At 41.0% G+C, this 24,438-nt stretch overlaps 1 protein-coding gene across 1 annotated transcript in view; it reads right to left on the reverse strand.

Moving 5' to 3' along the window:
• Positions 1-2,016: 2,016 nt before the first annotated feature.
• LOC121374990 (titin-like) overlaps positions 2,017-24,438 on the reverse strand; it is a 33,042-nt gene continuing 10,620 nt past the window's right edge. Inside the window, exons 8-19 of the mRNA XM_041502171.1 lie at positions 21,727-21,833; positions 21,050-21,259; positions 16,011-16,186; positions 15,226-15,375; positions 14,495-14,587; positions 13,898-13,990; positions 8,126-11,747; positions 7,139-7,288; positions 5,795-6,582; positions 4,593-4,697; positions 3,026-3,115; positions 2,017-2,680 (exon numbers count right to left, since the gene is read on the reverse strand). Coding sequence (XP_041358105.1) covers positions 2,582-2,680; positions 3,026-3,115; positions 4,593-4,697; positions 5,795-6,582; positions 7,139-7,288; positions 8,126-11,747; positions 13,898-13,990; positions 14,495-14,587; positions 15,226-15,375; positions 16,011-16,186; positions 21,050-21,259; positions 21,727-21,833 — 5,683 coding nt within the window. The 3' untranslated portion in view covers positions 2,017-2,581. The remainder of the gene's footprint in view (positions 2,681-3,025; positions 3,116-4,592; positions 4,698-5,794; positions 6,583-7,138; positions 7,289-8,125; positions 11,748-13,897; positions 13,991-14,494; positions 14,588-15,225; positions 15,376-16,010; positions 16,187-21,049; positions 21,260-21,726; positions 21,834-24,438) is intronic.

Below are 24,438 nucleotides of genomic sequence, written 5' to 3' on the forward strand. Positions count from 1 at the left end.
GATCCCAATACAACCATATATGTCTGTTTTTTCCTGCTATTATTATCGTCATATTATTGTTCACGATTTTGCACGATTCATATATGGAAATGTAGGACTGAATTAAATTATATCAGTTCCAGCAAAAATAAAAAAAAATAAAAATATATCAGACAAGTTTCATTTCATAAACAACAATAATGTAAGTGCATAAATAATTGTTTTAATATTAAAATCCGATAATACCGGAGTAGTTCTGCTAACTGATGACTCGCATGATACAATGGCCAAGGCACCAACAATCACAAACTACTGGTGTCAGTTAAATACAATTGTTACAGGTTTTCACAATCAAAATCAAATTACTATTTTATATATTTTTGGCATGTATTTTGCATTCATTGAGAATAATTTTTCTCTTTTTTTTAAAACAGCTGATGAACTTGACACACAATCAGAGATCCGTAGACAGACAGTAGAGCAATATCACCATTGTTTTTTCAAGTGGGAGAATAATAAAAATGTTTGGTAGTTTTTGTAATTGATCTAGATTATGTATAGGCTAGTATTATTTGAATGTTGTGTAGTAAATGTAGGCAGTTACGATGTTTAACAAGTCTAAATTTAAATATGAACCTGACAAGATTTAATAATTAATTGCATCACTCAAGTCTACCACACACAACTATCAGATGGTTTTCCTGTCGCAATCAGCAGTTCCTGAGGTAGGCTGGAAAAATTAAGGAAGAACACTTCAACATTGAAATCTCCTCTGTTGCTTATACAGCTGAACCTGTATATAACAGCCACTCAAGCGATCTGGCAAAAGTGGCTGTTATTGGCAGGTTGCTTTTCTATACTGGTAAAACAAACATTCACATAAGAACATCTAAAGTTTACTACGAAAGCTATTACCCAACTGTCCTTCATACTAGTAACAAGTCATTACTATTGCCAGTGGGCTTAATATGAATATTTTAAATTCCTAATAATTGTCTATTGTTCACCTTTTGGAAAGTTAAAAATCCTAGCACTTAAACAATCTTTGTCTGTAATGAAATGCATAAAACTAGCAGTGGCCACATACATTTACGTAAATCAGTTATTACTCCAGGGAAATTTATACTACTTTTTGGTGTTACTTTACCCATAATTCATTGAGGGTGTATACTACCAAATCAAGTCCCACAGATGACAATAGTAACATATGTGGTGAAAACTCCTGCCTGCAGTGTATCAATCAACATAAACGCCATGGATATAAATACTACCACCCCTAACCCTTAAAGTGAATCAGAAAACGTTGGGGGTCAAGCTGCTCATTTCAGAGATAACAGGTAGCGTCTATGACTACCCTAGGTCTGCACAAAATTTGAGTACTTTTTTACAGGTACCCCATACATGTATCAAGCTACAAGGCTACATGACACAGTGGTACTAGATGAAATAAAATTACATACATTTTTTATCACCAATCACAGGACTTGTGGTGTTAACTTCTCTGTCAAAAGTGTGGTGTACCTTGAACTTTGACCCAGCAGAAAGTTAATTGGTTTAGTACTACCATGATGCAGTATTGATATAAGACAGGCAATAGGATTTCAAATTTCATTGGAAACACTTGTGATCATGGGAACCCATCAGAAACAGTGTTTTAAAAATAATTATATATAGATTATTTTTGTTGAATAGTCGTGCTTGAAATAATATTCATGGGGAAAAAAAATTTGGTTCAGTGATTTTACCAACACGCTACCGACACGGTACCCGGAAATGATCATTTCGTGAAATCAGAGGGCATGCAACAGTTCTAGCTGATGTGCACTGGCTGACCAGATATCACTGATGTATAACTAAACCTGTTGACACCTGAATACGGCCATCTAGCTGTAATTGGAAACCGTGTATGACAATGCTGTCTTGTCAATGACCACACCATCTCATACAATTGAGATGCAATTAAGATCAGACAACAGTTGACAATTTAGTTAATTAAATTTATAAAATTAAGTTATTCACAGACAAACTTATATGATGCAAACTATAAAATTGTATTTTGAGTAGAACGTTTACTATATACAAACAAATTGCTTAGTCAGTGTATCTAATGACCATCATAGGTTTAGCCATTATTAATTTTGGTTAAAAAAAATAGTAGCCACTGGCTGCATTAACAGGTGGCTGTTATATACAGGTCAAATAATGAATCAAAGGCACTGGGTGTGTTTAGAGTGGCTATTATGGACAGATAGCTTTTATAAACAGGTGGCCATCAGATCATTCTTGACTGTATAGACTACATATATTAAGTGATGTGTATGGAAAATCACAAAATCCCTCATACATATGTATAACGAAACAGTACTGATTTGGCCCTTGTTTACGTAAGCCAAGGCACTGGAAGTGGGGACAGAGGGGGGAGCACTGCGTCTCCCAGTTCTGGTCAGAATATGTGTTGGCCCCTCCAACTGCTGGCATCTTCTGCTGCCTCTGTGAGTGGGCTCTGTAGTCAATCAGACAATTACAGGTCTAGATGTTCATTAACTTGTCCATTCTGTAGCTGACAGGTTTTGGTTTTGGCATGACATACGCCTGCAGTGTGTCATTGCTGGGAGACAACCATTCTCGGAGAGGGCAAACTGCCCCCAGACATCTCAAGGTCGCCTGTAGGAATGGAGACTGTAATACCCCTTCCAGGAACCTAAAAAACAAAAACAAATTCAAATCTTATGTTCTTGTTTTTTTTTAATTAATTTTTACAAAGCAGTAGGAATAGTAAGAGTCATTGTTAGTCCGTAAAATGATGTTAGCATGCCATATATAATTTTGTAAATACATGTATACTCGATGGTCAATAATATGCTATTTTTCGTCTGCTACTGTAAACATTATTTGAGGCCTTAAATGGGTTAGAGTAGTTAAATATTTAGTTTAAGACTGACCAATACTGTAAATGAAAACTGGGATTTTGATAACAAAATCAATAGGGTTGCATAAACATAAATGAAAATGAATGATGTTTAAATAATGATTTTAAGCAATGTACCTGCTTGTATCGCTGGAATTGACTTAAGCCATCAGATCTTAAGGATATTGGAGATATTGGTGGAGAAATTCCATTAGTATGAGCCAGATTCTACAAAATAAATACATTTATTAGCATACCCAGCCTCACAAACACAATGGTTAGGACGGAAGGCACTGGGTTCACATCCGGGCACTGGCTTCTTAACAGAGCAAGTATTAATGGTTTAATGGGGAGGTGTAAGGCCACTACACCAACTTTTCTATAACTGACCACCAATAACTAACCATTAACCCCTATCCAGGTCACACAGCTCAGATAACTAAGGTGTGTACCCAAGATAGTGTGCTTGAACCATAACTGCATGGCATTAACGGCATGAAAATAACTGAAAAAATAAAAATGGAAAAATAATGTAAAATATACAAACCAAATTGCCTACCACTAAATCTAGCAGGAAAATGATATAGAAGGTATTCATTTTGACACTAGGACAAAGCTGGCTAACACCCCAATTAAAAATTTCAACTTGTGATTATTTTTACATTCTTTAGATAATAAACTAATAATGTTCAGAAGAGACCCCCCACCCCACCCCCAAAAAATGGCTGTAAAAGTAACTTTATAATTTAACTGTATATTTAACACTACAAATTAACATATATTTCAGGAAAGGCTTGCATGCTTAGATTGCTTGTATGTATATATACACACACAATATATACTGATGGAAATAAATAAAGGACCACCCCAACCCAACATCAAATAGTGACTGTATCCAACCCCTTCATCCATAGTGTCAGAAAGTTAACCGTTTTACTGGCTTTCAATCAGACATTATTGATATTACATCTTTGTATTTCATACAAACATTACCATGCATGTATAGAACAAAATATGGTTAATAAGGTAATATGTTGCATTATTCAGTTCTACCTGAAGAGCAAGTTGAAAAACGACAACTGAGATACCTTCCATCTTTAAACAGAGTTCTGTCTTGCATATGCAGGAATGAGTGCCAGGGCAAGCTCTGGGTCAGCAGAAACATTCGCTAAATTATCTACTAAAGTTCAAAAATGGCAGAAACCCTGTTGTTTTCTGACAAAATATCATTTATTTCATGAAATTATTTCCCCAAATTAAAATACAATTCACCAATTGTTTTTGAAATTTACAATTGGCGAATATGGCAAGTGCCAGAGCTAGCCTGAGAGCAAAAGGTCTGTTAGACAGTATCTTGAGTTACAACACGCATATCTTTTAATATGGAAAATATCATCCGAGTTTACAAGCCTGATATTTTACATATTAAAAAAAAAGAAAAAAAGTACCAAATTTCATTTATCTTATAACACTTCCAAAATAACATTTAAATTAGATATGTAGTAAATTACAGTTGCCTTCAATATGATATGTTGCAGTTTGACGTCATGCACTTTAACTAAATCGTATGAAAACATTATGCTCAGGTCTTGTTGAAATGATCCATTGACAACAATAATGACAATTTTCAACTGGACTCATAACATGGATATTATGGTTAAGTTATGGGATAATATATATTATCATCACTGATAAGGGTATTCACCTCGTTGTAGTAGCTCGGTTGCGTATTTGTCTGCTGCCCCGAATCAACACCGTGAGACGTCACCGATACAGATGCCGGTTTCAAGTTAATCTCAACTTGGTTCGGCTGAAAACGAGAAAATCAACATAGAAGCAAATGAACAAGTTATACACTGTAACAAACTTCTAATAAAGAACAAGTGCACCATAGTTTGACCTGTTATATATCTGTCACACAAATGAGACACTGTGACTGCCGTGTAGTGTGTGTACAAGGGACCAGTGACGTTCCTCTGTGTGTGAGGGGTGTTGATATATTCACTTTACTTGAGTAGTGTGTGTACAAGGGACCAGTGACGTTCCTCTGTGTTGGGGTGTTGATGTATTCACTTTACTTGAGTAGTGTGTGTACAAGGGACCAGTGACGTTCCTCTGTGTGGGGGTGTTGATGTATTCACTTTACTTGAGTAGTGTGAGTACAAAGGACCAGTGACGTTCCTCTGTGTTGGGGGTGTTGATGTATTCACTTTACTTGAGTTGTGTGTGTACAAGGGACCAGTGACGTTCCTCTGTGTGGGGGGTGTTGATGTATTCACTTTACTTGAGTAGTGTGTGTACAAGGGACCAGTGACGTTCCTCTGTGTTGGGGTGTTGATGTATTCACTTTACTTGAGTAGTGTGTGTACAAGGGACCAGTGATGTTCCTCTGTGTGGGGGGTGTTGATGTATTCACTTTACTTGAGTAGTGTGTGTACAAGGGACCAGTGACGTTCCTCTGTGTGGGGGGTGTTGATGTATTCACTTTACTTGAGTAGTGTGTGTACAAGGGACCAGTGACGTTCCTCTGTGTGGGGGGTGTTGATGTATTCACTTTACTTGAGTAGTGTGTGTACAAGGGACCAGTGACGTTCCTCTGTGTGAGGGGTGTTGATGTATTCACTTTACTTGAGTAGTGTGTGTACAAGGGACCAGTGACGTTCCTCTGTGTGGGGGGTGTTGATGTATTCACTTTACTTGAGTAGTGTGTGTACAAGGGACCAGTGACGTTCCTGTGTGAGGGGTGTTGATGTTCAAGAAAAATCAGACACTACAAGATACCACAATAAATGTTATTTTTAGACACTTCAGCCGAATGTATGATTCATGGATATTGCTTGCTTGTATCAGACATGCATTCCTTAATAGACAGACACACACACTCAATATAGATTCTTTTCTCCTTACCTGTTCATGTTGTCCAGAATAATACTGATGCCCATGTGCTCTCTGTGGTTGTTGTTGTTGTTGCTGCTGCTGCTGCTGATTAATAGGATACCTTTGACCTACTGGCTGTTGTTGTTGATGATATGAAGACTGTGACCTTTGGCCCTGTGTTTGCATTTCATAAATCTTTTGCTGAGGCTGTGGCATCGGCATATGATGTTGTGGAAGCTGTTGATGATGTTGAACTTGTTGCTGCCGCAATATCTGTTGCTGCTGCTCTTGATGTTGTTGTGTCTCTTGAATGTGCTGCTGTCGTTTTACTAGCTCCTCCTGCTGTCGTTTCATTAACTCCTCCTGCTGCCGTTGCACCTGTTGTTGCTGCTGTCTCACTTGCTCCGTCTGCTGTTGTAGCACTTGTTGCTGTTGTGAATAATGTCCTTTCTGCAACAACTCAATTCTTTTCTGAGCCGCTTCGTGCTGTTTATTCAACTCGGCAATCTGAGAGGCAATATTTCTGTTTGTTCCGGCAACAGGCAGACTTTGGTAAGTGGATGTTGAAGAAAGACTAGACTGCATCAAGTCATTTGCCTCCGTGTTTCTCATTGTCGCTGTCTGAGTCGTGTTTTGTGCACCACCAACCTCATTCCAGGCCTCACTGACATTACACTGAACCAGAGGTTGTGGGCGTGGCACTGTGACAGAGGCAGCAGCAATCAAAGACTGAGACTGTGTCACTGGTCTTGTGGTGTAATGCTGCTGGGAGCCTCTTTCAGCAAGGCTCGAAATGTCAATTAAGGAAGTCTGCCTCCCTGAAACACAGTTTTAAAGTAAGAAACACCTTGAGAAACAGTTATCTAAATGATGTATCCTATTAGATGTAGACGTATTTTCAGAAACCTCTCTGAAACACATTTTAAAGTAAGAAACACCTTGCGAAATAGTTATCTAAATGATGTATCATATTAGATGTAGAAGTATTTTCAGAAACAGCATTTATAATGGTTGGCCAGTAAAAGTGGAATAAAGGAGTGGATGGAAAAATAAAATAAAAATATCAGATCTGTATGTACTAAAATCTTAAATGCTAATAACAACAACTAAAACATTTGAGCCATGCACACTCTTACCAATGAATAGATTTCATTTTGAAGGGGATAATGGACTATTTTTAGTTTTCCATTAAAAACACAATAAAATAATATTGACATATTTTAAGGCAGTCCTTAATATCCATTTAGATTGTTTTGTCTAATTAGCAGCATTAAATCTGATAACATTTCAAATGAGTTAATATAGAGAATGCAGATTAAAAGAAATGGCACAAAACCGTGTGTAATAATATGGATAAAAAGGAAATCTTCCTACTCTGCAATGTGGCCCCAGGTTGAGCAGCTTCAGGCAGCCGTGTTTTCCTCACCACCGGAGAAAGCAGAACAGCCAACGGGGCCGGGGACTGGAGGTGTTCACGCGTCAAGCTGGCGTTATGACTCACAAGATCGCCACATCCCTCATCACCTATACACAAGAGAGAATTACACTAGATCATTACGTAGACTTGAAGACGGGATAGTCTGTTTGATTATTTATGCCTTGAGGACAGTCCAGCAGTGTGTTAGTGTTCATTGTATTCAATCGACTGACAGCTTTAATGTTTTGTACAACTGCACGTGCTTGTGTGATCCAAGCTATTTAAGGATCATGGTTTTCTTGTGGTTAGTTTTCTTATATTCAGGAGGTTAATTTAAGCTATTTGATGTAATATTGGGAAGGGCATCTGTTTATAAAAAATATGAGATAATTCATATATGATTCTCTTGAAAAATGACTGTTTCTTTTGTGTGTTTTAGCAGATGAACATGTCTATTTCACCTGCTAGGTCTAAAAAATGGACAGCTTTTCGCAGGCCACTATTTCAAAGACTGCCTTACTATTTACAATTACCCATACAGTGCAACATATCCAGGTTCTAATCAAAGATGTTTGTTCGTCTAGTAAGTGATATTCCAACCACAGCTGATCATGGCAACACACACTGTTATCACATATTAACATGTTGTCTGGTTTCAGTTCTGTATAATAACGTCACTGTTTAAAACATGCCTACTGGATAATAAACAAGACAATATACATGATATTGCTGCTTGTATGTGTGTGTGTGTGCGTGCATGCGTATATGTATGTATGAATGTCTGTGTTGTGGGTGGGATGGGGTGAAAATACACACAAAAATTAGAGCAGTTTAATCGACATACCCCTCTCCCTTATTGGTTATGAAAAGACTACGAACAAAGTTAAATGAAAGGGTTTTCAATAGTTACCGACAATAACATCTTTATAAGAACTTCAGCCTACCTTGTGACAGGTGACATTGTTCTGGTGATGGTTTCTGTGCGGCAGTCACTGGTGGAGGTCCAGGGCTCACATGTTTCAGCCTACCTTGTGACAGGTGACATTGTTCTGGTGATGGTTTCTGTGCGGCAGTCACTGGTGGAGGTCCAGGGCTCACATGTTTCAGCCTACCTTGTGACAGGTGACATTGTTCTGGTGATGGTTTCTGTGCGGCAGTCACTGGTGGAGGTCCAGGGCTCACATGTTTCAACCTACCTTGTGACAGGTGACATTGTTCTGGTGATGGTTTCTGTGCGGCAGTCACTGGTGGAGGTCCAGGGCTCACATGTTTCAACCTACCTTGTGACAGGTGACATTGTTCTGGTGATGGTTTCTGTGCGGCAGTCACTGGTGGAGGTCCAGGGCTCACATGTTTCAGCCTACCTTGTGACAGGTGACATTGTTCTGGTGATGGTTTCTGTGCGGCAGTCACTGGTGGAGGTCCAGGGCTCACATGTTTCAGCCTACCTTGTGACAGGTGACATTGTTCTGGTGATGGTTTCTGTGCGGCAGTCACTGGTGGAGGTCCAGGGCTCACATGTTTCAGCCTACCTTGTGACAGGTGACATTGTTCTGGTGATGGTTTCTGTGCGGCAGTCACTGGTGGAGGTCCAGGGCTCACATGTTTCAGCCTACCTTGTGACAGGTGACATTGTTCTGGTGATGGTTTCTGTGCGGCAGTCACTGGTGGAGGTCCAGGGCTCACATGTTTCAACCTACCTTGTGACAGGTGACATTGTTCTGGTGATGGTTTCTGTGCGGCAGTCACTGGTGGAGGTCCAGGGCTCACATGTTTCAACCTACCTTGTGACAGGTGACATTGTTCTGGTGATGGTTTCTGTGCGGCAGTCACTGGTGGAGGTCCAGGGCTCACATGTTTCAGCCTACCTTGTGACAGGTGACATTGTTCTGGTGATGGTTTCTGTGCGGCAGTCACTGGTGGAGGTCCAGGGCTCACATGTTTCAACCTACCTTGTGACAGGTGACATTGTTCTGGTGATGGTTTCTGTGCGGCAGTCACTGGTGGAGGTCCAGGGCTCACATGTTTCAACCTACCTTGTGACAGGTGACATTGTTCTGGTGATGGTTTCTGTGCGGCAGTCACTGGTGGAGGTCCAGGGCTCACATGTTTCAACCTACCTTGTGACAGGTGACATTGTTCTGGTGATGGTTTCTGTGCGGCAGTCACTGGTGGAGGTCCAGGGCTCACATGTTTCAGCCTACCTTGTGACAGGTGACATTGTTCTGGTGATGGTTTCTGTGCGGCAGTCACTGGTGGAGGTCCAGGGCTCACATGTTTCAGCCTACCTTGTGACAGGTGACATTGTTCTGGTGATGGTTTCTGTGCGGCAGTCACTGGTGGAGGTCCAGGGCTCACATGTTTCAACCTACCTTGTGACAGGTGACATTGTTCTGGTGATGGTTTCTGTGCGGCAGTCACTGGTGGAGGTCCAGGGCTCACATGTTTCAGCCTACCTTGTGACAGGTGACATTGTTCTGGTGATGGTTTCTGTGCGGCAGTCACTGGTGGAGGTCCAGGGCTCACATGTTTCAACCTACCTTGTGACAGGTGACATTGTTCTGGTGATGGTTTCTGTGCGGCAGTCACTGGTGGAGGTCCAGGGCTCACATGTTTCAACCTACCTTGTGACAGGTGACATTGTTCTGGTGATGGTTTCTGTGCGGCAGTCACTGGTGGAGGTCCAGGGCTCACATGTTTCAACCTACCTTGTGACAGGTGACATTGTTCTGGTGATGGTTTCTGTGCGGCAGTCACTGGTGGAGGTCCAGGGCTCACATGTTTCAGCCTACCTTGTGACAGGTGACATTGTTCTGGTGATGGTTTCTGTGCGGCAGTCACTGGTGGAGGTCCAGGGCTCACATGTTTCAACCTACCTTGTGACAGGTGACATTGTTCTGGTGATGGTTTCTGTGCGGCAGTCACTGGTGGAGGTCCAGGGCTCACATGTTTCAACCTACCTTGTGACAGGTGACATTGTTCTGGTGATGGTTTCTGTGCGGCAGTCACTGGTGGAGGTCCAGGGCTCACATGTTTCAACCTACCTTGTGACAGGTGACATTGTTCTGGTGATGGTTTCTGTGCGGCAGTCACTGGTGGAGGTCCAGGGCTCACATGTTTCAGCCTACCTTGTGACAGGTGACATTGTTCTGGTGATGGTTTCTGTGCGGCAGTCACTGGTGGAGGTCCAGGGCTCACATGTTTCAACCTACCTTGTGACAGGTGACATTGTTCTGGTGATGGTTTCTGTGCGGCAGTCACTGGTGGAGGTCCAGGGCTCACATGTTTCAACCTACCTTGTGACAGGTGACATTGTTCTGGTGATGGTTTCTGTGCGGCAGTCACTGGTGGAGGTCCAGGGCTCACATGTTTCAGCCTACCTTGTGACAGGTGACATTGTTCTGGTGATGGTTTCTGTGCGGCAGTCACTGGTGGAGGTCCAGGGCTCACATGTTTCAGCCTACCTTGTGACAGGTGACATTGTTCTGGTGATGGTTTCTGTGCGGCAGTCACTGGTGGAGGTCCAGGGCTCACATGTTTCAACCTACCTTGTGACAGGTGACATTGTTCTGGTGATGGTTTCTGTGCGGCAGTCACTGGTGGAGGTCCAGGGCTCACATGTTTCAGCCTACCTTGTGACAGGTGACATTGTTCTGGTGATGGTTTCTGTGCGGCAGTCACTGGTGGAGGTCCAGGGCTCACATGTTTCAACCTACCTTGTGACAGGTGACATTGTTCTGGTGATGGTTTCTGTGCGGCAGTCACTGGTGGAGGTCCAGGGCTCACATGTTTCAACCTACCTTGTGACAGGTGACATTGTTCTGGTGATGGTTTCTGTGCGGCAGTCACTGGTGGAGGTCCAGGGCTCACATGTTTCAGCCTACCTTGTGACAGGTGACATTGTTCTGGTGATGGTTTCTGTGCGGCAGTCACTGGTGGAGGTCCAGGGCTCACATGTTTCAGCCTACCTTGTGACAGGTGACATTGTTCTGGTGATGGTTTCTGTGCGGCAGTCACTGGTGGAGGTCCAGGGCTCACATGTTTCAACCTACCTTGTGACAGGTGACATTGTTCTGGTGATGGTTTCTGTGCGGCAGTCACTGGTGGAGGTCCAGGGCTCACATGTTTCAACCTACCTTGTGACAGGTGACATTGTTCTGGTGATGGTTTCTGTGCGGCAGTCACTGGTGGAGGTCCAGGGCTCACATGTTTCAACCTACCTTGTGACAGGTGACATTGTTCTGGTGATGGTTTCTGTGCGGCAGTCACTGGTGGAGGTCCAGGGCTCACATGTTTCAACCTACCTTGTGACAGGTGACATTGTTCTGGTGATGGTTTCTGTGCGGCAGTCACTGGTGGAGGTCCAGGGCTCACATGTTTCAGCCTACCTTGTGACAGGTGACATTGTTCTGGTGATGGTTTCTGTGCGGCAGTCACTGGTGGAGGTCCAGGGCTCACATGTTTCAACCTACCTTGTGACAGGTGACATTGTTCTGGTGATGGTTTCTGTGCGGCAGTCACTGGTGGAGGTCCAGGGCTCACATGTTTCAGCTCTTGTACTTCTTGCTGAAGAATACACAAATTAAAATATTTAACAACCATGCACATCAATGTCTATTACTAGCCAGAGAGAACACTACTATTTTGCATATAATGGAATTTTTTTAAAGGATGACCGACATCAAACATTGCAATCTTTCTTCCACATTTTTATTTTTAAAAATAAATAATAAAAAAATAATAATGTGTCTTTTCCCTATCAACAGACATCATCTTTTACCCATGTAACTAACAAGTTCTATCTTTATTTTAAAAACAAAAACACACACATATAAAAGTGAATTAGATTTAATTGCCGTAGGCCTATATTTATTAATGAATGTTTCCAAGGTATTTTTCCAAGTAATTAGAAAATAATATACAGAAATCAATGAATTGAGAACAGTATTTTCCAACTTCTGTTTGCACTGTAAATACATGTATGCTGTCACATTGCATCAGTGTCCAGCCAGACATGATCTAATTCACATTCAGTGTGTTTCAATATAACCTACCGTATAACCGCACATTTTCGTGGTCTTAATTTTGCGTGGTTTGGGGTATAAAAGGTTTCTTATTTTCGTCGTTTGCCAAATCTAAATTGAAAGTGATTTTATTTTCGAGTTTTAGCAAGTCTAGTAGCAATAATACTTGTTATTGTTTATTAAAATTTCACGTGGGCTGCCAGTTGTACGATACCACCGACGTGTAATGTTAAACAATAGAACACGCAGCTGTAGCCTAATTGGCCATTGTGATACACGGTATGCTATTCGCAAAACAACTGATCACAGTCTTTGATTTTGTGTAAAGCAATTACAACGTATGTGTGAACAAACCACTTAAGGACGCCATGAAGTCAGAATTCACCACATGGTATTCAAAGCAGGTTTTCCCTGGCTATGAAAGACGTCGAAGGTGTAAGAGACATCAAGATCGAAATGCGTACTTCGATGATAACACGAATTCATGCAAGGTGGATTATGAAAGTTATGGCAGAATTAAAAACACGCCAGGAAATGTTGAAATATGCATTCATTCACCCCGGAATCACTGATGCAGTGCGGGCGGACACTGACAAAAACAATATACGAAATTTCAAAATATTTCATTATATTCTATAATATTCACACAATAACTTTTTTTAAATTTATATTTTTTTAAATTTATATTATTTTCTTGTCGTATCCGGTGGACTGCGCATGACAGGAAATAAAATGTTCCGGTAAATTGTCAGTGTGTTATGGTTTTCACAATAAATATTTTAGATAGAATTTGTTGATGTTTTCAAATATTTTCAAGGATTTATATTTTCGATGCTGACTACTTACCCTCGTAACCCACAAAAATAAAAATCCTTGAAAATTTCCAGTTATACGGTATATTGTAAATATGAGCTAGCCCTATATAAAATCAAAGCATGGTACACCCCTGGAACCAGTTCATATACACTAAATGCTAATATTAAATATATACAACCTTAAAACATGCTCCAAGTAACCATGCTTTTTTTTGCTTTTTTCGATACAAATAAAAAGTATTTTTACCTGTATTTAACCTTCTGACTACTGCAGGCGAGATATCTTGCCCGACGTCACGCCAGTCAACATACTGTACACTGTATACAGTGCATTCCTCAATTCATATTTCCCGCCGTTTTGCACACAACACTCACCGTTTTACAGTATGATAGCTTTTGTTTGTTGCTTTTCAATGGACAGTTTGATTTTGGTTTTCAGCAAGTATTTTCACTTGACAACAACGGTAATTTTCAGGGATCGATAGCTGATTGTGACAACTAATTTGATAATTAATTTTATCGTTTCACCAACAACGAAAATCACCAAATATTCGGGGTTTTTTGGTTTTTTAAATTATGGTCATAAAACCACCGTTATCGGGAATAATGGACATAAATACTTGATAGCTGGCCACAAATTCCCGTAAGTAAACGCGACTTCTTTTTTTTGGTCTAATTTTAATCACCATTATCTGATCTAAAATACCATAAAAATTACGAAAACCCACGAAAATAATACTTACCGATTCAAATATGAATTTTATTTTATGTATTTATAAAATTTTAAGAAAATATATGTGAGTAAACATTTTGTCAAAAATAATCCTGAAGTCTAAAGGTTAAAGACAATTAGGTGATGAAGCAAACTAAAGCCTACCCATAAGGCAGCCATCTCATTTGTTGTGGCACAGCGATGTCTGTCGAATTCACCAACAAGCTTTGCATATTCTTCTTGAGTGAGAATCAAATCCTGAAACATGCAGACTTACATCTCAGATTTCTCCACAGAGAACATTCTCTGTAACTAGAGGTATACTTAGAAACGTTCAAATGCATGTGTAATAAAAACAGCATTAACTATATTTATCCTGCAACCACTGGTTCTATTGGCCGATTATGATGACCGATTAAAGCAAAGTCATAAACGTAGACTAGCAGATGAGATGAGATGAGATGAGTGCCATCACATGCACAGCTACATTACAAAACTGCTCATTTGACCTCTAGGTTATCGTAAATGTAGCTGAAATAACAGAAATAACAGCTTGTCCCCATAATGGTCTGCAGGATAAAGATAATAACTAGTTAATGATTTAGGATATCGGCTTTATCTTGTTCAGCCTTGCAGAATTTCCCATTCCTATCTTCACAGGATACAGCTGATATCCTACGTTATTAACTAGTAATTCTCTATGTAGTCACCTTCTACTGAGAACATTAACATCACAAAGACTGACAGTAAAGATCTGCTGACCGTGGTAAGAGAATCCACGATGGTTCTGAACTGCAACATGTCCTGACTCAGCGTTTCCCGGACAGCAATCTCACCCTGTAGTTGAAGGTCAGTCTGAAAATAGACGGTCTCTTGCAAGTCTACAGCTAAACTCAACTAATAAAGTATGAATAAGTACTCTTGACATCCAGTGGTCGATGATTGGTGAGTCAATGTGCTCTAGTGGTGTTTTTAAACAAAACAAACTGGACAAATACTCTACCACTGAATTACATCCCAACCATGACCATGGTTAAGTAATGTGGAGCAAATTAGTTAAAAACCAGTTCCTAGACCCGAGTCTGGGCTTATAACAACTTAGTCTAGACTCAAATCATTTATGATGTGACACACATGCAGTTTGTATGGCAATGTCACAATGTTAAAGTCTTAAGACATTGTTAAAATCTTAGTTCTAGACTCTGAAAGTGTTATAAGTGTGGTGCCAGATAAACTAAACTGAATAACAGAGAGAAAACCTTTTTTTCAAAACTAACATGGATAACGACAAACACTGTTTGAATGTACAGTGAAACCACTCTAAACCAGACAGTTTGAACTTAGAAAAATGTCCAGTTTTAAGAGGGATCTGGATTAAAGAGGATAAGTTCTGTACTGATTTTTAAACAGGGACTCTTGTGTAAAATGTCAGGTTTAGAGGGAATTTTACTGTATGATGATTTCCGAGTGTACAGAATGAAGTGACAACTGACCTGTCTGAGGTATCTGGCGAGTTTGGTGACAGCATCAACGAGGGCTACAGTGTATCCAGACAGCGAGTCCGACCTCTGCTGCTCCGCAGGCGCACAGCGGCCCGTCTGCCTCTCAAACTCGGCTATCTCCTCCTGCAGGCTTAGCAAAACCTGGAGACAAATATACACTAAATAAAACTTATCAAAACCTGGGGGAAAATATACACAAAGTAAAATATTAAACAAAACATTAGGCTAGGTATCGAAAGTAACTAGTTGGCCGTAACAAGACCTACTGTTCTCACGCAATTCTTTTATCAGATGTTATTTCCTCTGCCTTTATAAAATATAATACTAAAAAACTACTACTACTAAAAGTACTGACTGACTGACTAGCTTTGAAGCTGATATATAATGAAGACTCTCATCAACATAAAGTGGATGCTAACTTTATCAACTGTAGAGAGACATGAAAACTGTATAGCTCTCACAATTAGATGGCCAGGCAAAATGCTGCATTTTAAGAAAAATCTTTTTAATGGAACACTGTTTCTCTGGTGAGCTTTTATGCAACATTTAAAAACGAATTATGATATAATAAAAAATAATTCTCACTATAAATGTTTTTGACAAATACTTATATGTTTAAAAATCTGTAACTAAAGAAAGGAAAGGAATTTTTATTCAATACACCTCATTACTAATGAGAGAGTGTGTCTGACAAATGAATGAATGAATGCTAATAACTGGTACATATCTCACACCCAGTAAAATTGACTGAACAGCTAACAACTGAAAAACTACACCTTTCGGAAGTCCGTGAACTGCATAGTACTGCTTCCACTAATGGAACTCTTTTGAGGTGAGGTTCGTTTCTTTGTTTTCTTCACCCTTTTCGTGTCATTGATTGCTGAATGGGGAGTGCGTAACATCTCAATCGATTCATTATGTTCTCTCTTGGGCGTTTCAAATCCACTTCCATCTGAAACGTCAAGATAAAAGCTAGAAATGTGTCTGCTAAACACTGATGTCACATTCAAACCACTCGATAAAATGGAAACAAATAATAAAAAAACTCACTATATTCTGGGAATTTATAAAAGCCAACTAAGAATACTACTTAATAATTTTGCCAGACTTTAGAAAATACATTAACAAAATTTAAACATTAAACCTTTTCAAGGACTTGTTCAACCTCTGTACTGACATTAACATCTTCAGTTAAGATGCATTTACTACTATTTACAGTTTTTGATTCAAAACAAAATGCTGGGGGAGTACACCCCTCCATCAATTTAAAATTGTCTCGCAAAACCAGAGTTTAACAGACGAATATGAACATTTATTTGGTTTTACTGCGTGTTTTATTTAACAATGCACTCAACACATTTTATTTACGGTTATATGGCGTCAGACCACACAGATTTTGAGAGGAAACCCGCTGTTGCCACTACATGGGCTACTCTTCCGATTGACAGCAAGGGATCTTTTATTTGCGCTTCCCACAGGCAGGATAGCACAAACCATAGCCTTTGTTGAACCAGTTATGGATCACTGGTCGGTGCAAGTGGTTTACACCTACCCATTGAGCCTTGCGGAGCACTCACTCAGAGTTTGGAGTCGGTATCTGGATTAAAAATCCCATGCCTCAACTGGGATCCGAACCCAGTACCTACCAGCCTGTAGACCGATGGCCTGCCACGACGCCACCGAGGCCGGTTTACTGCGAAAGATGCAATATCTTGGTCAGATGGATTTTTCTCCAAAAGACTGCCTATATCTACACTAAGCTTTACATAAAGAAATTTTTTGAAATCAGGTTAACAAATATTTAAGAGATGAGTTTTTGCTTTTGAGGTGTATTTATTCATGGATACTTTTGTCTCTCAGTGTATGTAATGCACATCAGTGTACTTAGGAATATTGTGTGCCGTGCAGCCCCTCCCTACATTACCCTGCACTACATATAGTTGTAGGTAAGGATTGCCCTGTGTGCCATGCAGCCCCTCCCTACATCCCCATGCACTACATAATAGTTGTAGGAAAGGATTACCTGTGTGCCGTGCAGCCCCTCCCTACATCCCCCTGCACTACATATCGTTGTATAGTTATAGGTAAGGATTACCCTGTGTGCTGTACAGCCCTCCCTACATTCCCCTGCACTAAATATAGTTGTATAGTTATAGGTAAGGATTACCCTGTGTGCCATGCAGCCCCTCCCTACATCCCCGTGCACTACATATAGTTGTAGGTAAGGATTACCCTGTGTGCCGTGCAGCCCACCCTACATTCCCCTGCACTACATATCGTTGTAGGTAAGGATTACCTGTGTGCCATGCAGCCCCTCCCTACATCCCCCTGCACTACATAATAGTTGTATAGTTATAGGTAAGGATTACCCTGTGTGCTGTACAGCCCTCCCTACATTCCCCTGCACTAAATATAGTTGTATAGTTATAGGTAAGGATTACCCTGTGTGCCATGCAGCCCCTCCCTACATCCCCGTGCACTACATATAGTTGTAGGTAAGGATTACCATGTGTGCTGTGCAGCCCTCCCTACATCCCCTGCACTACATATAGTTGTATAGTTATAGGTAAAGATTACCCTGTGTACTGTACAGCCCTCCCTACATTCCCGTGCACTACATATAGTTGTATAGTTATAGGTAAGGATTACCCTGTGTACTGTGCAGCTCTCCCTACATCCCCTGCACTACGTATAGTTGTATAGTTATAGGTAAGGATTACCCTGTGTGCCATGCAGCCCTCCCTACATCCCCATGCACTACATATAGTTGTAGGTAACGATTACCCTGTGTGCTGTGCAGCCCCTCCCTACATTCCACTACATTACATATAGTTGTATAGTTATAGGTAAGGATTACCCTGTGTGCTGTACAGCCCTCCCTACATTCCCCTGCACTACATATAGTTGTACAGTTATAGGTAAGGATTACCCTGTGTGCCGTGCAGCCCCTCCCTACCTTACCCTGCACTACATATAGTTGTAAGGATTACTCTGTGTGCTGTGCAGCCCTCCCTACATTCCCCATCACTACATATAGTTGTAGGTAAGGATTACCCTGTGTGCCGTGCAGCCCCTCCCTACATTACCCTGCACTACATATAGTTGTAAGGATTACTCTGTGTGCTGTGCAGCCCTCCCTACATTCCCCATCACTACATATAGTTGTAGGTAAGGATTACCCTGTGTACCGTGCAGCCCTCCCTACATTCCCCCATCACTACATATAGTTGTAGGAAAGGATTACCTTGTGTACTGTGCAGCCTTTCCTACATTCCCCTACATTACATATAGCTGTAGGTAAGGATTACCCTGTGTGCTGTGCAGCCCCTCCATACATCCCCGTGCACTACATATAGTTGTAGGTAAGGATTACCATGTGTGCTGTGCAGCCCTCCCTACATCCCCTGCACTACATATAGTTGTATAGTTATAGGTAAGGATTACCCTGTGTGCTGTGCAGCCCTCCCTACATTCCCGTGCAGTACATATAGTTGTATAGTTATAGGTAAGGATTACCCCGTGTGCTGTGCAGCCCTCCCTACATCCCCATGCACTACATATAGTTGTAGGTAACGATTACCCTGTGTGCTGTGCAGCCCTCCCTACATTCCCCTGCACTACATATAGTTGTATAGTTATAGGTAAGGATTACCCGGTGTGCTGTGCAGCCCTCCCAACATTCCCCTGCACTACATACAGTTGTACAGTTATAGGTAAGGATTACCCTGTGTACTGTGCAGCCCCTCCCTACATCCCCCTGCACTACATATAGTTGTATAGTTATAGGTAAGGATTACCCTGTGTGCTGTGCAGCCCTCCCTACATCCCCTGCACTACATATAGTTGTATAGTTATAGGTAAGGATTACCCTGTGTACTGTGCAGCCCTCCCTACATTCCCCTGCACTACATATAGTTGTATAGTTATAGGTAAGGATTACCCTGTGTGCTGTGCAGCCCTCCCTCCCCCTACATCCCCTGTGCAGCCCTGCACTACATATAGTTGTAGGTAAGGATTACCCTGTGTGCTGTGCAGCCCTCCCTACATTCCCCTGCACTACATATAGTTGTATAGTTATAGGTAAGGATTACCCTGTGTGCTGTGCAGCCCTCCCTACATCCCCCTGCACTACATATAGTTGTATAGTTATAGGTAAGGATTACCCTGTGTGCTGTGCAGCCCTCCCTACATCCCCCTGCACTACATATAGTTGTATAATTATAGGTAAGGATTACCCTGTGTGCTGTGCAGCCCTCCCTACATTACTGTGCACTACATATAGTTGTAGGTAAGGATTACCCTGTGTTCTGTGCAGCCCTCCCTACATTCCCCTGCACTACATATAGTTGTAGGTAAGGATTACCCTGTGTGCCATGCAGCCCCTCCCTACATCCCCCAGCACTACATATAGTTGTAGGAAAGGATTACCCTGTGTGCCGTGCAGCCCCACCCTACATTCCCCTGCACTACATATAGTTGTAGGTAAGGATTACCTTTGTGCCATGCAGCCCCTCCCTACATCCCCCAGCACTACATATAGTTGTAGGTAAGGATTACCCTGTGTGCCATGCAGCCCACCCTACATCCCCCTGCACTACATATAGTTGTAGGTAAGATTTACCCTGTGTGCTGTGCAGCCCTCCCTACATTACCCTGCACTACATATAGTTGTATAGTTATAGGTAAGGATTACCCTGTGTGCTGTGCAGCCCCTCCCTACATCCCCCTGCACTACATATAGTTGTATAGTTATAGTTAAGGATTACCCTGTGTGCCGTGCAGCCCCTCCCTACATTACCCTGCACTACATATAGTTGTAAGGATTACCCTGTGTGCTGTGCAGCCCTCCCTACATTCCCCCATCACTACATATAGTTGTATAGTTATAGGTAAAGATTACCCTGTGTGCTGTGCAGCCCTCCCTACATTCCCCCATCACTACATATAGTTGTATAGTTATAGGTAAGGATTACTCTGTGTGCTGTGCAGCCCTCCCTACATTCCCCTGCACTACATATAGTTGTATAGTTATAGGTAAGGATTACTCTGTGTGCTGTGCAGCCCTCCCTACATTCCCCTGCACTACATATAGTTGTATAGTTATAGGTAAGGATTACCCTGTGTGCTGTGCAGCCCCTCCGTACATCCCCGAGCACTACATATAGTTGTAGGTAAGGATTACCCTGTGTGCTGTACAGCCCTCCCTACATTCCCCTGCACTAAATATAGTTGTATAGTTACAGGTAAGGATTACCCTGTGTACTGTACAGCCCTCCCTACATTCCCCTGCACTAAATATAGTTGTATAGTTACAGGTAAGGATTACCCTGTGTGCTGTACAGCCCTCCCTACATTCCCGTGCACTACATATATTTGTATAGTTATAGGTAAGGATTACCCTGTGTACTGTGCAGCTCTCCCTACATTCCCGTGCAGTACATATAGTTGTATAGTTATAGGTAAGGATTACCCTGTGTACTGTGCAGATCTCCCTACATCCCCCTGCACTACATATAGTTGTATAGTTATAGGTAAGGATTACCCTGTGTGCTGTGCAGCCCTCCCTACATCCCCCTGCACTACATATAGTTGTATAGTTATAGGTAAGGATTACCCTGTGTACTGTACAGCCCTCCCTACATTCCCCTGCACTACATATAGTTATAGGTAAGGATTACCCTGTGTACTGTGCAGCTCTCCCTACATCCCCCTGCACTACATATAGTTGTATAGTTATAGGTAAGGATTACCCTGTGCGCTGTGCAGCCCCTCCCTACATCCCCGTGCACTACATATAGTTGTAGGTAAGGATTACCATGTGTGCTGTGCAGCCCGCGACTGTCCTGGAGACGAGTGCTGTGAACAGGACCGACGTCAAGGCGACTCGCTTGATTGGGACCACTGATGGAACTGACTGTCCGGTTCCTCTCCTCCTCTGAGGCCAGGAATTGCTGGAACCGCGCCAGGTTCATCTTGGGTTCATAGACGATAGGTTCACGAACAGACACTTCTTCACCATCTTCATCTGTTACAAGACACAAACATCTTCACTTACATACCATTCTGTTATCGACTGACTGAATTGTTATCACATTCAATACAATCACCACCCCGAAGATGGATATTCTAAGACATTTTATACATTAACTCACTGAGATTTTAGATTTGATTCTACAATTGCTTGTAGAGGTTATAGGTCGTGATCAAATCATACAATGGTAATTATTGTTAATTTTAAGTATTTCAAATTCAGTGGGTGATTTATTGATAGTTGAAATATTTGGACTGCTGTCCTCTAGCAATTCCAGCTGCCATAGTGACATATTCATTACACATTAAAATTAATGTTCCATCTTTTCATTACATATAATTTTTCAAATTTTAAGGTTTGAAGATTAAAGAGAAGAAAATTACTTTTAAAGTGTTAATTGAACAACAACACTAATTACGACAATTACAGTAAGATTTATTCCACTAGTAAACATAAGTGACCTGATTCCGAGCTGTGACATTCATTGAGTGCCGTGGTGTTGGTAACCGTGTCACTGAGAGCATCCATCCGGGTGTAGATCTCAGGTACAGGCGGCACAACACTGGACCTGTACAAAGTAACGGTAATCACATACAACATGTGCATTGGCACAACACTGGACCTGTACAAAGTAACGGTAATCACATACAGCATGTGCATTGGCACAACACTGGACCTGTACAAAGTAACAATAATCACATACAGCATGTGCATTGGCACAACACTGGACCTGTACAAAGTAACAGTAATCACATACAACATGTGCATTGGCACAACACTGGACCTGTACAAAGTAACAGTAATCACATACAACATGTGCATTGGCACAACACTGGACCTGTACAAAGTAACAGTAATCACATACAACATGTGCATTGGCACAACACTGGACCTGTACAAAGTAACGGTAATCACATACAACATGTGCATTGGCACAACACTGGACCTGTACAAAGTAACAATAATCACATACAGCATGTGCATTGGCACAACATCTGTACAAAGTAACAGTAATCACATACAACATGTGCATTGGCACAACATCTGTACAAAGTAACAATAATCACATACAGCATGTGCATTGGCACAACATCTGTACAAAGTAATGGTAATCACATACAACATGTGCATTGGCACAACATCTGTACAAAGTAACAGTAATCACATACAACATGTGCATTGGCACAACATCTGTACAAAGTAACAATAATCACACACAGCATGTGCATTGGCACAACATCTGTACAAAGTAACGGTAATCACATACAACATGTGCATTGGCACAACACTGGACCTGTACAAAGTAACAATAATCACATACAGCATGTGCATTGGCACAACATCTGTACAAAGTAACAGTAATCACATACAACATGTGCATTGGCACAACACTGGACCTGTACAAAGTAACATTAATCACATACAATATGTGCATTGGCACAACACTGGACCTGTACAAATTAACGGTAATCACATACAATATGTGCATTGGCACAACACTGGACCTGTACAACAAAGTAATGGTAATCACATACAGCATGTGCATTGGCACAACACTGGACCTGTACAAAGTAACGGTAATCACATACAATATGTGCATTGGCACAACAATTTGTGTACAGGCGACTCATTTTATGTATAAATATTGTTGAAGTCACAACGTTACTTGTTGTTTAAGACTATAAATATTGAAACAAACACAGCAATTATGATAGTGATGTTTATTTGTGTCAAAGTGGTCAAATAATAGTTAATTTATCGAATGAATGAGAGAAAAAGACTACATCATTTGCAACCATGTGGGAGAGAAAAAATACACCATCAGTGGTGGAACTTTCGAAGAAATTCCATCATCTTGGGTGCACTTTTTCTGTCCGACATGACTGCATGTAATGGGAGTCTTATATTCCAACCAATTAGCAAATGAGTGGTTTTATATATACTTTCTCAGACTGGACAGTTATACCACAGCTTTTGATATACTGTAAATACAGAAAGTTCTGCGAACAACAAAGTACTGCGAAAACTGCGATAACTAAAGATCGCAATACTTTCTCCACGCAGTATTATGTCGTTGGTGATTTTTTTCTCTTTCCAAAAAAGAAAAAAGAAAAGAAAAACAAAGTATCAAAATAATTAAAAATCAGTTTTATTTAGTAATTTAATAATCAACCAGTCATAAGCAAACATGTTCAGTCTTTGTAAATTGCACAATTCTCACTTTGGCCTAGTAATCCTGCCAGAAACCATCCCCTGAGAATAATTTCTTTGTCTTTCAACAACTGATCCATGCAGGCCACAACCCACCGAGCATGAATAGGCTTGATCACACTTATTCTTAAGTCAACACCTTTGTCATTCTTTTCTTTCAAGTTCTTAGCTACAGTATCAGCATACCACTGAGTAAACCTTTCCTTCATGGCAGATTTAAAATCTCCGTTCACGGACAGATCCATTGGCTGCAGCTGACCAGTGCAGCCAGCCGGAACAAATTTAATTTCGAATGACCGTTTGCGTAACAAGTCAAGAAAAGATTTGCATCTGTGTACATGCTTAGCTCAAAATGTCAGCTTGCCAATTAACTGAAAAAACATGTGGTCTAAGTTTTCACTCCTTGCGGTTAATTATAAAACGTTATTGTGTAAAGTTTTAAATACAGTTCTATCAGCTGAGGTTGCAGTACTTTCTACACGCAGTTTTGGCCATTGTTGACTACTCGCAATACTTTCATGACGCAATACATAGTAGATTTACAGTATCATTGCATACTGGATATAAAAGAAAAAAATTAATGGAATAGTCAACATCAGTAAATACTTAAATGAATACAATTATGTTTCTTGCTTAACAGAATAATATATACAGGGTTCATACACTTAAAGGAAGTCAAAATTCAAGGGTTTTTCAAGCACTTTCCAGGTCAACTTTACCAAAATTCCAGGACCGTACCGAGTTTTCACAGGTCGTTAAACACGCAAGTGCAAACCATCTTTGTGGGTTTACAATAGATTCATTAACTTAACACGCTCCCTGAACTTGCTAAATACCCAGCGGCAAAAAGTGACAAACTTTCTTTTCCAATATGGCGACGCTGTCGCTTGGATCTCGTGGCCGCGTGATCTTCGCATCGCAAGATAAAAAACAACAACAAACATTCACACGTCAACTGAGTC

This window comes from Gigantopelta aegis, chromosome 6 (genome assembly GCF_016097555.1).
Source record: "Gigantopelta aegis isolate Gae_Host chromosome 6, Gae_host_genome, whole genome shotgun sequence".
NCBI classification, from domain to species: domain Eukaryota; kingdom Metazoa; phylum Mollusca; class Gastropoda; order Neomphalida; family Peltospiridae; genus Gigantopelta; species Gigantopelta aegis.